This window comes from Symphalangus syndactylus, chromosome 6 (genome assembly GCF_028878055.3).
Source record: "Symphalangus syndactylus isolate Jambi chromosome 6, NHGRI_mSymSyn1-v2.1_pri, whole genome shotgun sequence".
In the NCBI taxonomy this organism is placed as follows: Eukaryota; Metazoa; Chordata; class Mammalia; order Primates; family Hylobatidae; genus Symphalangus; species Symphalangus syndactylus.
This window is the reverse complement of record NC_072428.2, coordinates 114,736,254-114,750,435: the sequence shown is the minus strand read 5'-3', so window position 1 is coordinate 114,750,435 and position 14,182 is coordinate 114,736,254. Positions and strand designations below refer to the sequence as shown.

At 35.9% G+C, this 14,182-nt stretch overlaps 1 protein-coding gene across 38 annotated transcripts in view; it reads left to right on the top strand.

Annotated features, from left to right (window-relative positions):
- POT1 (protection of telomeres 1) overlaps positions 1-7,176 on the top strand; it is a 104,354-nt gene extending 97,178 nt beyond the window's left edge. For all 38 annotated transcript variants that reach the window (XM_055283863.2, XM_063642195.1, XM_063642201.1 and 35 more), the window contains 4 exons: positions 1,080-1,168; positions 3,110-3,201; positions 5,036-5,141; positions 6,361-7,176. In XM_055283863.2, the coding sequence (XP_055139838.1) occupies positions 1,080-1,168; positions 3,110-3,201; positions 5,036-5,141; positions 6,361-6,473 (400 nt within the window). In that variant the 3' untranslated portion in view covers positions 6,474-7,176. The remainder of the gene's footprint in view (positions 1-1,079; positions 1,169-3,109; positions 3,202-5,035; positions 5,142-6,360) is intronic.
- The last annotated feature ends 7,006 nt before the right edge of the window (positions 7,177-14,182 follow it).

Sequence of the window (14,182 nt, the reverse complement as noted above, 5' to 3'; positions counted from 1 at the left end):
TAAATAGAAAGGGATAAGATGTAATGTGGTTACCCTCTTGTTTTCCTCAAAGTGCAAATGAAAACAAATTGCATGGACCTTTGGAACTTTTATTTTTATTCAAGTATATCTTTTCAAGTATGTTTTCTTATCAACATCTCATAAACATTATGATGATGCATAATAAAAAATAAATTACTCATAGTTAAAATATGTTGGTATTCAAGTAAAGCAGAATACCTGTACTACACAGTGCACAACTTTAGTGTATTGTGTAGTCTTACATATATATACATTTCAAAAGTTAACTATGGAATTAGGCATCATAAACTACAAACCTCTGGATATGTGCTTACTAAAAATATTAATTATCTAGAATCTTGCATGTTCTGACTGTTTAGTAATTTTTCTCTATTGGCCATATTTATTAACACTTTGAATTTATTAAGATATTACTTACAGAGGCCAGGTATGGTGGCTCACACCTGTAATCCCAGTACTTTGGGAGGCCAAGGCAGGCAGATGGCTTGAGCTGAGGAGTTGAGACCAGCCTGGGCATTGTGGCAAGACCCAGTCTCTACAAAATTACAAAAATTACCCAGGCATGGTGGTGTGCAACTGTGGTTCTAGCTACTTGGAAGGCTGAGGTGGGAGGCTCACTTGAGCCCAGGAGGCAGAGGTGACAGTGCCTGGGTGACAGAGTGAGACCTTGTCTTAAAAAATATATATATATATACATATAGATCATAGAATCAGAGAATTCTGAGAGATGATCACTTTCTTCAACTTTTCATTTTAACAAATAAGGATATTGAGAGCAAAATTAATTAATGATTTGGACCTGGAACCGAGCACCCTGTTCTCAATTTAGAGTTGTTTATTCTGAATCTTATACTGTCTTTTTATTGGCTTTATGTAATAAGCTTACTCTTTCATAATTCTCTTGTGAAACAAGCAAGCACATTACAATATAGGGATGCAGTATTCTTGTGTTTAATAATTTATATTTTAAAACTACACATGTTTGAGCAGTAAAAAGTTATAACAAACAAGCTAAATTATTTTTAAATATTTATGGTTCTTTCTTTTATAAATTTCAGATGTAAACAGTGTTCTAGTTTGAGATCCATACAAAATCTAAATTCCTTGGTTGATAAAACATCGTGGATTCCTTCTTCTGTGGCAGAAGGTTAGCTAAATTTCCATGCCCTGCAATTTTAACTGTTTGTATACAAGGTTATTTCACCTACTTATATTTCAGTATACCTGAAAGTATACCTGTTCCTTCTTTGTATACCTATTCCTTCGTCTGTAAGATAAACAGACTTTGTAAATTTAAAGATATCTGCCAAGCCTTCCTTCAGTCTGTATTTCTTCAAGCAGGCACTGTCACATTTGTTTGTACTTTCCCCTATACCTTACTATTTTGTTTTTCCTCCTCAGTAAGCATTCCACTTTACCAGTGCTCTTCTCAGAATTTGGCATTCAGAGCTGGACATTGTGCTGCAGATGTTGTTTGGCCAATTCAGAATAGAGTGAAATTATTATTTACCTAAAACTGGACACTCAGCTTCTGCTAGCCTGAAATGTCATTGTATAGCTATTTATTTGTACATTTGGTTTTGTTTTCTTTCCTTTTTAATACAGCCATCTCATGTTTTATTTGTGGTCCAGTGAAATCCTAGGTTCCTGTTACATGAACTTCTTGAACTTGGTCTCCTCATTCTATTCTTAATGTAATTTTTTTTTCTGTCACATGAACTTCTTGAACTTGGTCTCTTCGTTCTATTCTTAACATAATATTTTTGTTTTTATGGTCCCTGGGAGTAGGTGCTAAGTTCATCTTTCTTTCTTTGAGTTCACAGTTTTAACCTATTGAGACCTTTTGAAGCCTAAAAATCAGTTGCCCTGTATTAATGTCTGTTGTATGCCCTAGTGCATGTCTGTATGTCCTAATTTATTCTTAACTTGCCCTCTTAATTAGTCCTACTGTTTAAATATGAGTTCCACAGATAGAAGCTAATAAAACATTCTATAAATTGAGCATCTTCCATTTCCTAACAAGAAGATATTTATCTTAACCTGTGAATTTTCATTTTACCCGGTATCTCTAGTTTCTTATTTCTTCCTCATCTGACCAAATTATTAAATCTCAGATTCTGACATTCTTGTCCATTCAACCAGATGATATCCCTTTTTTCTTTTTTAAAGTTATAAATTATTCCCCTAGCTTATAATAGAGAGGCATGCTAAAACGATATTTAACTGCATGCTATTTTTTAGAATATTCTGTATTTTAATTTTATCTTTCATAAAACTAACATGCAATGAGTTACATTTCATGAATCATTTTTTATGGTTTCTATGGAGGCTATCAACTGTTTTATTTATTTTTATTTATTTATTTATTTATTTTGAGACAGAGTCTTACTCTGTCGCCCAGGCTGGAGTGCAGTGGTGCAATCTTGGCTCACTGCAACCTCCGCCTCCCAGGTTCAAGCAATTCTCGTGCCTCAGCCTCCAGAGGAGCTGGGATTACAGGTGTATGTTACCATGCCTAACTATTTTTTTTGGTATTTTTAGTAGAGACAGGGTTTCATCATGTTGGCCAGGCTGGTCTTGAACTCCTGACTTCAGGTGATCCACCCATCTCAGCCTCCCAAAGTGCTGAGAATCCAGGTGTGAGGGTGTCAACTCATTTTAAATATATGTTAATATTTAATCAAAAAGATTAAATTGCTTATCATAAGATATTCTCCCTATGTAGGTATAGTGAAATATTCCAAAACGAATCTGCTAAATGAGCTTAATTATAGGTTGAGTATCTGTGGAGTTAAAAACACAAACTGTTCTCTGCTCTGACACCACAGCAGAAGACTTATGTGACCAAATGCATAGGGGTTTTCACCCACACACCAAGCAGGCAATCCCTCAGCAGACACCAGCTGGGTGTCCACTAATTCAATTCTAACACTATCTACCTGGAGATAATGCCAAGTTTTTCTTTGTATCTTGAGTTATTTTAGTAAATAAAATTTACAGGTCTATACTATCATAAAACAATTTTAACTTTACCTTGATAATAAGGAATAGCAGACTCATATGGTTTGATCTTTTTTTCCTTCACTAGTACTGGGTATTGTACCCCTCCAGTATGTGTTTGTTATGACCTTTACGCTTGATGATGGAACAGGAGTACTAGAAGCCTATCTCATGGATTCTGTAAGTATTAGAGGTAGTAAAGATATTTTTAATTAAAAAATAATATTTAAGAAATTGAATACATTTATTCATACCTGCTTTATTCCTAAAAGGACTTAAGGCAACTTAAAAATATAAGTAAAATATGAGCACATAAATCTTGAATCATCTGTGTATGTATCTCTTTTTTTATTTGACACTAAATCTTAACATTTGAATAGTGAAAAATTAAGGAACAGGGATTTAAAGAGCCATTCCCTATACCACGGCCAAAATGCAGAGATATGGCCACACTATGGAAGCATTATTTGTAGTAAACATTTTATCGTACTTTTGTTTGTTTGTTTGTTTTTTGATATGGAGTCTTGCTCTGTTGCCCAGGCTGGAGTGCAGTGGCATGATCTCGGCTCACTGCAACCTCCGCCTCCCAGGTTCAAGCAGTTCTCTGCCTCAGCCTCCCAAGTAGCTGGGATTACAGGTATGCGCCACCACACCCGGCTAATTTTTGTATTTTTGTGGAGACAGGGTTTCACCATCGTGGCCAGGCTGGTCTTGAACTCCTGACCTCGTGATCCACCCGCCCTTGGCCTCTCAAAGTGCTGAGATTACAGGCGTGAGCCACCGCGCCCGGCCTTGATCATATTTTTTAAACCTCCACCTTTTATATTAGAGGAATGAAGTTACTTTAACAGGGAAGATAGATATTATTGTATAAAGTTCTGACGCAGTCTACAAAACCTTCCTCATTTCTGACACTAATTGCAATTGGAAGTCCCCAAGGCCACTCTTAGATTTGATGATTCACAAGACTCCTAGAACTCACAGAAAACTATTATACTGACAGTTACAGATTATTACAGCTAAAGGTTGTACATTAAAATCAGATGATGAAAGAGATGTACAGGACAGAGTCCAGGAAAGTTCCAGACATGGAGCTTATGGTTGTCCTCTCCCCATAGAGTTGTGGACTGTTACTTTCCCTGCAACAGTGTGTAGCAATATACATAATATATTGCCAGATAGGGAAGCTCTGCTAAAAGATTTTAGTGGGACTCTATCATGTAGGTATGGTTGACTGCCCATATGGCTGATCATAGTCTTCAGCCCCTCTTGAGATCAAGTTGATACCACATGCTCCAAACTTCCCACCCTACATCATATTGTTAAACTATTCATAGTGACCCAGGGCTTCCAAGCAAAAATACTTCTGTCAAGTGTGACGTGGAAAGGGCTTAGAGATTACGTTCCACAAGCTAAGGTCAAAGCCCAGACCTCTCTTAGGGTAAAGTTAAAATGTGTACTACGTGGATTGGAAAAGATCTGAGGTATAGTTGAGAGGAGAATTTTTCTCCCACCTACACAATTCATTTAACTTTTCATTAAATATTTAATGAGCACCTGCTGTGTAGTAGGTACTATCCTATGTGATGGAGACACAGCGGTGAACAAAGTAAAAATTCCTTCCTTCTTGAAACTTATAATACAGTAGAGAAGAGAAAAATTAAATAACTATATAATACATATATGTTATATTCATTTAAGTTTAGCACAAGATTTTTTTATATGCACCAACAGAATAGTCAGCCTCATTGTTTTTAAATCATTATTACCATCGTCATTATTAAATCAGAGCAATTTACTTGATTATGTGTATCTCAAAGCTATTTTAAGATTAAAGAGTAAATAAGATTTTGGAGTTGAGACCAGCATTCTAGTTTATGAATTCTACAATCTTGATAGAGGGAAACTGTCTAGATTATCTTTTAATTGGACAGTATTGAAATATGTGTTAATAATAACATTAAAAAGGATTAATATTATTTCCTTTTTTTTTCTCTCATGAAACATTTTTAAGGACAAATTCTTCCAGATTCCAGCATCAGAAGTTCTAATGGATGATGACCTTCAGAAAAGTATGGATATGATCATGGATATGTTTTGTCCTCCAGGAATAAAAATTGGTAGGCAAGAATATTTTAACAATTCCACACTTTTTTTTACTTGAGATAGCACTAACATACATGTACTCTGTGGACTTTTAGAAGGCTGAAAGCTTTGCTTCCAAATGAATTACTAAGTAGTGAGTGATTACTGTATGATCAACCTTTGACGAAGAGAGTGGCAGGAATAAAATAGTTATGAATCATAATTCCTGCGGTCAAAAGATTTTTAAAATATTTTTAAATATAGTTCTTGCAGTCAAAAGATTTTTAAAATATTTTTAAATATAGGAAAGGGAGTTAGTTTTGATCACAAGCATATTTGACATTGTCATGCTACAAGCATTTTACTTGAAATTAGACCAAAAGTGATAAATTGTTGGCAGTAAACATTTTCTGTAACAAACTCCAATTATCCAATTTAATTCATGGATGAATTTTTTTATTTATTGTTAACTAGTTTCAGATTTTACAAGCTTTTGTTTTACCGATTTTTTATGAGCTTTGTTTTCTGCATAAACATTTGATTAATAAACCAGATCTTCCTCATTTCAAACTGTACTGCTTATATCTGCTGCCACTGAATTTTCCATCTGTGACCATATTGGTACTTATGTTGAAACTTGCAGATCTAAGTCGTATTAAGACAATTTGATTTTTCTAACAATTTTTTATTGTAGGAAATTTTACCAGCTGCAGATTTAGCAGCTGGTTTAATTTTTATGTATTATTTTTAATCAGACTTTACTCTCCCTGGTCAATCTTTGCATCTTATAATAGTTACATAATGATAGGAATTTCTGTTGGTCTCTAACAAAGTTTAACTTGAATACCTTTATTTGTTGTCAGTTTTAATTTGTGTTAGCTGTTTGGATTCTTTTGAATAGATTTCTAGAAGTAAATCTTTATATCCAAAAGCATGGGCCTGGTAGACCCCTTTTTAACCACTATTTTAGATTTTTAAAATATATACCAACCATTTTGAAACCCAAGATGTAATCACTGTTACCTGCTTGTGGCAAAAAATTCAAATTAGTCACAGTTGCTCCAAAACAATAACATGAATCTAGTATGTATTTTGAAGAGAGAATAATGTTAAATTTGGAAGGGACGTTTACTTACTTTTCAAGCCAAAATAAATGTTGATTTTTCTAGCTCAGTGGTAAGCTTAGGTACCTATTTCAGAGTTATTTATTTTGTTTTAATGGTTAAATAGCTTTTTTTGTTTTTGTTTTTGTAGATGCATATCCGTGGTTGGAATGCTTCATCAAGTCATACAATGTCACAAATGGAACGGATAATCAAATTTGCTATCAGATTTTTGACACCACAGTTGCAGAAGATGTAATCTAATATTGCCATCCAATTTAGCATACATAAAATGTTGCCACTCACCTTCCCTGTTTGAGCTTCTTTTCCTGCCCTGAGTTTTATATCAGCAATGTTGATGATGTTAGCATGGGTATGGGATTAGAAAATGTCCTTACTTTAAATCTCTTGGCTTTTACTGGGTGCAAGGTAAATAATGGCTATGGATTTTGTTTTGCTTTCTGTTTTGCTTTTGTACAAAGAGACCTGCTTAAACAAGTACTGCTGAGATAAGTGTTTGTCTGATCAAGCTACAGTGTACTTTAAGTAGAAATGGCAAAGTTGCTTTGTTGGGGTGCTGATACTGATGATTTTAGGATAAATTCATTTCTTTAAACTTGTAATACATGGTTTTATTGCTTGTTTCTCTCCAGGATAGTAGAGATTTCTCTATTTCACCTCAACCTAATAAAGTGGTCAGATTTATAATGTTAATGACTTAATATTATCCTTTTCTAATATTCTCATGTAAAATATGCTGGTATGACAACTTACAACTAATTGAATGAGATGTTAACTTAGTAAAATAGTTTGATTTTTACCTGACAGTGTTTGTCAAATTTAAAATCATGAATATTCAATTTTATACAAACATTTATATATATGTATAGATTTGTGTATGTTATTTGCCAAAGACAGATATAAATTACCTGGTTTAATATTAGTGAAGAATAAATAAGTGCACACATTTCAACTGTTTCATTTATTTGCCCTAAGTTGAGCCGAAAAATGATATGAGGCAAAGAATCGAAACAGGTGTGGCAATACAGCAGATGTTTAGGGCTGTCTACATCCCAGGTACTGTGCTAAGCACTAAACATGTATTTGATCCTCACAGCAACCCATTTTTCTGATAAGAAATCTGAGGCTTGATTGATAAGCTGACTTTACTAAGTTCATACAGTTTTTAAATGCTAGAGTCTGTGCCTTAATTCACATAATCTCTATTCAGAGCCTGTACTGTTAACCACTCAAGGATTCTGGAACAGAAGCTAACAGTTTTCTGCAACGAGTCTTTGACTTAAATATCTGAAATAACATTGGAAATAGATTGTAAGAGGAGTCAGTGTGTTCTTCTGTAGTTTCAAAATACTTTTAACATTTATTGTCAAAAAAGGATTGGATAACTGATATTCTTTGCTCGTAATAACTCTAAATTCTAGTTCCTGAGTACATTAACACATCTCTATACCTAACTACCAATGTCCCCCATTATCGACTTATCAGCTTGTTTGAGACAATGAGAAAGACTGATTTTATTTTCAGGAATATAGACTCCTGGTTCAAAACATTTTCAGGAAAAATATTTTAAAACCCTGCAGTTGAACAGGTGTGTTTGTGTTGATGATGTGCTCAGGATACAAAGGTGAGATAAACATTTTTTCTGCCTTCAGGAAGCACTCAATCTAGAAGAGTAGAGGCCCAAAGGTGCCATAGGTTCACACTGTGAGCCTGCAAGATCTCCACATTAACAAAGGAAAACTCTTCCTATGAATCTTCGTGATGATAGGCTATGTCTCTTTTTATTTCTGTTTTAAATAAACATCCACATTATCATGATTTCTTTTGGTTTATTGTGGGGTTTTGTCCTTGTCTTTTTTTAAAACTTTTCAGTTTTTAGCAAGAATTAGTCCATCAACACCTAGTGTTTATCTAGAGATGATGTATGCACTTTATGCTAATCAGGAACCCAGAGAGTTAGGAGAATTTTATTTCTGGAGCAACAACTAAATGGTAGTTCATTGTGCCCCAATTTGATCCCTGCCCCTTTCTGTAAACACTGATAGAATCTTCCTGTCAGATTTTAAATTACATAAATTTAAGAAAGAGGTTTTTGTACAGACTCAGCCTCAGTTTCCACTTTCTGCAGCATCCATTTTTTAAGACACTACTGGATTAACTCATGCTGTCCCTGTGTTGTTCTTAGAATGTATGTCTTAGAAAAATCTGAGACAGTCCATTATTCTTTATCTGGATGTAGCAATGAGAAACATGCTACTTGCAGGCTTTTTCTGTGGCCACCTTCAATTATACTGCTGTATTTGAGGGAACTATACATGCCAACATACAATGTATCATTCCTCATTTCTTTTTACCCCTGCTCATGCTGTAAGTTGGAAATTGTTTCTGAATGATTATAGAAAGACTGATGTTGACGGACTAGAAGAAGCTGACTATACCTCTGTCTACCTAAAAAAGCCATCTTCACCCATTAGGGTACTGGCTGCTCAGATTTAAAACTGGTGTAGATCCTGTGCCTTACCTACTTGGAGGTAACAGAAAGGGACCAAAATCTTTTTTCTGCCTACTTCCCAGCTGACTATGCAGTCCTGTTTTAGATATCAAAGCATGAATTTGTCACTACGTATGACTCTGAATCCAGACAGTTTTCTTCTATACGTTCTAGAAGCTTTCCGTGGGATCTGGAAAGGCTAAACTCTTGATTATTTTCAGTGTTGTTTTAAATTTGACCTTATATTTCATCAAGTTTTGTTTTTATCTAGACTTTTTAAAATTAATAAAAATAAGAATTTGAAACAAATATAGGGTCTATAAACTTGAACTAATTCCTGCTCCAATTAGTACCCAGGAAGAAACCACTTTTAACAATATGGTGTATAATTTGTCAGATTGTTCTTTCTAAGAACATGTGAGCATGCATATGTGTGTATGTATATACACACACGTATATTTTAGCATCACGTTAAATAGTTCTGCAACTTTCTTTTGTCACTTTATGTAGAGAACTGTATTTTTTCATGTTGATAGAGGGAGAAACTCATTGCTTATATGTAATTCTCTGATAATTTTACTTTCTATTTCTGTTGTGGTTTTTTGTGTAAGTATTCTGTTTTTTATTGTGCCAGTTTGGGATTTTATATGTTTACAAAAATGTATTCTTGTTATCTGCTTTATTACCACATAGTTATTCATGATAATGTGTTTTACTTATTATTTTAGTCTGTATTTTGTCTGGTGTTATTTCCCCTTTAAATGCATCTGGAAGCCCAGAGACCTAGTTTCACTATGTCCTCTGGAGGTTTTTAGGTGATAAGAATTTTGGAGACCTGTACAGACTTCCAATACAGGATTAGGACTCTGCCATGACGTAGTTGCTTTAAGTTATTATTTCATGCTTTGAAGAATTTATTGTGAAACGAATGTTAATGTAAGAAAAAAGAACACCTTCTGTAATGCTTTTCATTAGGAAATGCAGACTCTGTGAAGGCTATGATAAGTCACACTAAAGTTCTAGAATATTATTTTAGGGGAAATATAATATCTCTTCCTTTCTTGGCCCCTCAGAATCTCTGGAGAGTGTCAACCCTACCCATTCCAGGAAAAAGGGACCTAGTCAGCTAGTAAAATCTGGGCATGATGACCTGTCTTCTCTCTGGTACTTGAAAAGGGTATCTAAACTCACTAAGCAGGCACTCACAAGTGCTCTCAGGTATGTGAGATCCTATCTTCTTTTGGCAGTCGGGAAATTAGTAGTGCTATGTTTTTGTTTTGTTTTTTCACTATTATGATTTAAGCTGTTAGGAAATTTGAGATCAGCTAGGGATTCTAAGTGATGATCATCTTACATAGAGATACATAAATGTCCCTTCCATCAGGACTGCATTTGATGGGTTGAAAATTATTGGGCATCAATTACAATGACAAAGATAATGTATCAATATATATGGGAGCTCTCCCTCACATGGCCAATTGGTGAAACATGGATAGTGCAGAGATTCCTCAGCTATTTTTCAACTCTAGCAACATTTTAATGAATTTCTGGTATTTTTCCTTGAGATCTAGGCCACAAAGTCACAGTCACATTGGTTGTGTGTGTGTGTGTGTGTGTGCTTGCTTTTATTTTCTTTGTGTTCACTTTGCAGGGTACTATGTTGGAATTTACCTGAAAATCTAGTCCACAACTACCAAAGAAGCATTTTCAACTTGTGTGAAAGTTTCTTTTATTTCATCTATTTGTTCATAGTATTTTAAAGATTTGGAGCATGTGTGTGTTGAAAACCTTAACCTTCCTATCATCTATTAAACAAATATGGTGCAGTTCCTAAACATGCACGTTTTTATATACAACCTTGCTTTTTTTTTCCTATAACTTCAAAATGGTTTTTCCCTTCTTTGAAATTGGAACTCCTAGAGAAAAGCCCGTTTGTTGTTACACAAACACTATTCCTTAGCCGACTTCTGTCCTCCATTAGAAGGCAGTCTTTCTAGAATTTAAAGTCTCTTGCCAAGTTTAGCTACTTCGTAAGTGACATTCTGTCCCAAGCTTTTATAATAGTTAATACATACATAAATAGCTAATGCAAGTCTCTCATAGCACTACAAGGAAGGTAAGTCATTTTAAAATCAAAAGTATTAACCTGTGGAGTCAAGTGAAAACATAGCTTGCAGCAGGTAGGCATGGCTGTGGTTTTATTTTTGTATAGGAAATCTTATGTGCGTAATCTTCATTAGAAAAGGTTCTAAAAAAATAGACTTATCTTTAAATTTTGGAATCAATAAATATTTTTGTACAATAAAAGGTTAAATGGAGATTAAGACAAAGAATACAAAGTACAAAATGATATGTAAAAGTTGTTACATACCTCTGTATTCATTTATTACTCATGCAGTGTCTGTATCCAAAAAGGATTTGATGTGATTTACAATAAAAGACAAACATGGGACACAGGACACACCTTTAGAAACAGGGCAAGAAGGGCCAAAGAGAGAAGTTTAAGATAATTTAAAAACTCTAAGGAATGCTACAGGTTTTTGAACAAAACATATTGAAACAGCAGTGTTCCTTGACACCCCTTGCAGGACATGCGACAGGGGTGTGACTGTGTGTTCAGGCTGCTGCAAGCTCAAAACCCTTATTGGACAGGGAGCACACATACGGGCAGGTGCAGGAACTGGGGTGAGAACTTTTGGGCTCCAGCCCCATGGCAGCATCCAGGGGTGGGTGCCTGCGACTCCTGAAGCCACAGTGTTACAGTGCTCGTTTAGCTCCGCCGTCCGCAGATGGCTTAATTGCTAGCCTCTTAGTGCCCCCTTGTCACGCAGGCTCTTCTTTGGAGTCCAGGAAGAGTCAGGTCATACATGGACTTGAATGGTGAATGTGGGGGTTTTATTGAATGGTGGACGTGGCTCTCAATGGGATGGGTGGGGAACTGGAAGGGGGATGGAGTGGCGAGATGATCTTCCCCTGGAGTTTGGCCATCCACCAGCTGATCTCTCCCATCACCTCCAGCCAAACAACATTCAGACACTCCTTCCCTTCTCTCCTTCTCTACTGCTCCTTTCTGCCATTTTTCTGTTTGTCTCCTCATCTGCTGCTGGAGTCTGGGGCCTAACGTTCGTATGGGTACAGGATAGGGGGGCATGGCAGGCCAAAAGGCAACTTTTTGGGTATGAAAACAGGAATGCCTCTTCCTATTTAGGGCCGTGGGTTTCTAGGCTTGAGAGTAGGGCCTTTGCCAGGGAACTGCCTTCTTCTACCCCGTATTTTCCTGTCTTCTGTCCGTACCATTGTTACACATGAAAATATAACAGGTTACATTGCTCCTACTAAATAAAAGTTATTAAATTATGCTTTTAGGACATACAAACCTTTTCTTTATCTCAGTATTGAGTACGAGTAAGTTTTTATATTACACACCCTAAACAGAATGATTTATGTAGTTAATAGTAGTTGCTTTAAAATGCAAAAACATGATCCAGAATGTAGGAGTTAAGTTCTGAAGATGGAAGAAATGGAGCAGGGGACTGTTCCTCTAACTATCCACCTTTTGTCTCTTATGTGAGGAATGTTTTTGTTTTAATGATTAATGTAAACAATCTGAAATATCTGCATATTTAAAAATTATTAGAAGCAATAATTACAAGAAAATGTCAAATATATTTCTGGTATTAAAAAAATCTATTCTCAGCCAGGCATGGTGGCTCACCCCAGCACTTTGGGAGGCCGAGGTGGGTGGATCACAAGGTCAGGAGATCGAGACCATCCTGGCTAACATGGTGAAACCCCATCTCTACTAAAAATCCAAAAGAATTAGCCAGTTGTGGTGGTGGGCACCTGTAGTCCCAGCTACTCGGGAGGCTGAGGCAGAATGGCGTGAACCCGGGAGGTGGAGCCTGCAGTGAGCCGAGATCACGCCACTGCACTCCAGCCTGGGCAACAGAGTGAAACTCTGTCTCAAAAAAAAAAAAAAAAAAAAAAAAAAGTCTATTCTCTTCTGATACAAAGGTCACTGAGAAAATTGGCTTTTTGCCTTTTCCTTTTCTTGTTGGAGATGATGAATTAAAAGAAATATCTTGAACATAATGATTCATGTCAGGAAGAATGCAGGTTTTAATGAGTCATTTGGAAGACATGCATTCCAGTTTTTCACCTTTAGTGCTCCATGGAAAGTGTTGCTTTAGTCATAAGTCAAATTAGCTTCACACCTGTGGCCAGCTGGGAATTTGCTGGGAGACTATTTTACCTACATCAAATTTACTGAGCTCTAATACCCAAACATTACATCTAGTCATCCATGATTCCTTTTTCTTTTGCGCTCCACATCCAATCCATTATAAAAATTATTATGGCTAACTCTTTAAAATACATCCAGAATTTGACCATTTATTACCACTTCTACCATCATGTTGGTCATGCTACCATCTTTTTATGCCTGGACTAGAGCCAGTGCCCTGCAACTGGTCTTCCTGCCTCCACAATTTCCCCACATATTGCATTCTCAGCCCCAGGTTGATCTGTTAACACATAAGGCACATATTATTTTCCATGTGATTACCATGGCCTTCACCACCCAATGTGATAGATCCATTTCCTCACTACCACTCTGATAACTTCTATTCTCATTTTTCTCCTTTCGCTGCTTTCCATACACTGGTCTTATTTTTCCAACCTACAGGTCCTTTGTACATGATGTTGTTACCTTAGTCTGGATACTGTTGAGTAGTTGTAGGTTTCATGGTTCATTGCCTGACATCCTCTGTTCCAACATGATCTTACCAGAAAGGCCACCCCTGACTATATAAAGGACGACCCTACCCATCCCACTCCATGCCCCCACCCCTGCCTTATTTTTCTCCACTGCTTTTATCCATCTGACATAGATTTATTTCTTCATCTCACATACATTTATTTGTTCAGTAGAACATGAGCTCCTTAGAGAGGCATAGAGTTTGATTTGTTCACTGCCATTCACCAAGTATTTAGAAATTCATGGCACATAATAAATGCTCAGTAAAAATTCCTAGAATGAATAAAATGATCGTCTCATATTTGAGAACTCTCTCCCAAAAATATTAGATTAGTGCAAATGTAATTGCAGTTTTTGCCATTTAAAGTAATGGCAAAAATACTAGAATTTATCAGCACCTAAAGTGATTTTAGAGCAGTAGTAACCTGGGATGCAGAAATTTACATTGAAAAGTAAAACTGCTTGAACCCGGGAGGCAGAGGTTGCAGTGAGCCGAGATCACGCCACTACACTCCAGCCTGGTGACAGTGAGACTCCATCTCAAAAAAAAAAAAAAAAAAAAAGTAAAGTAAAACCTAGGTAATTGTGATATAGATTGAATAAAGATCCGATGGGCTGAGACTCAGTCATTTGTGTTAACAATGTCCCCAGATGATTTCTCCTTTAGTAAAAATATATGGACCCACTATTCAAAATTATTTCAGA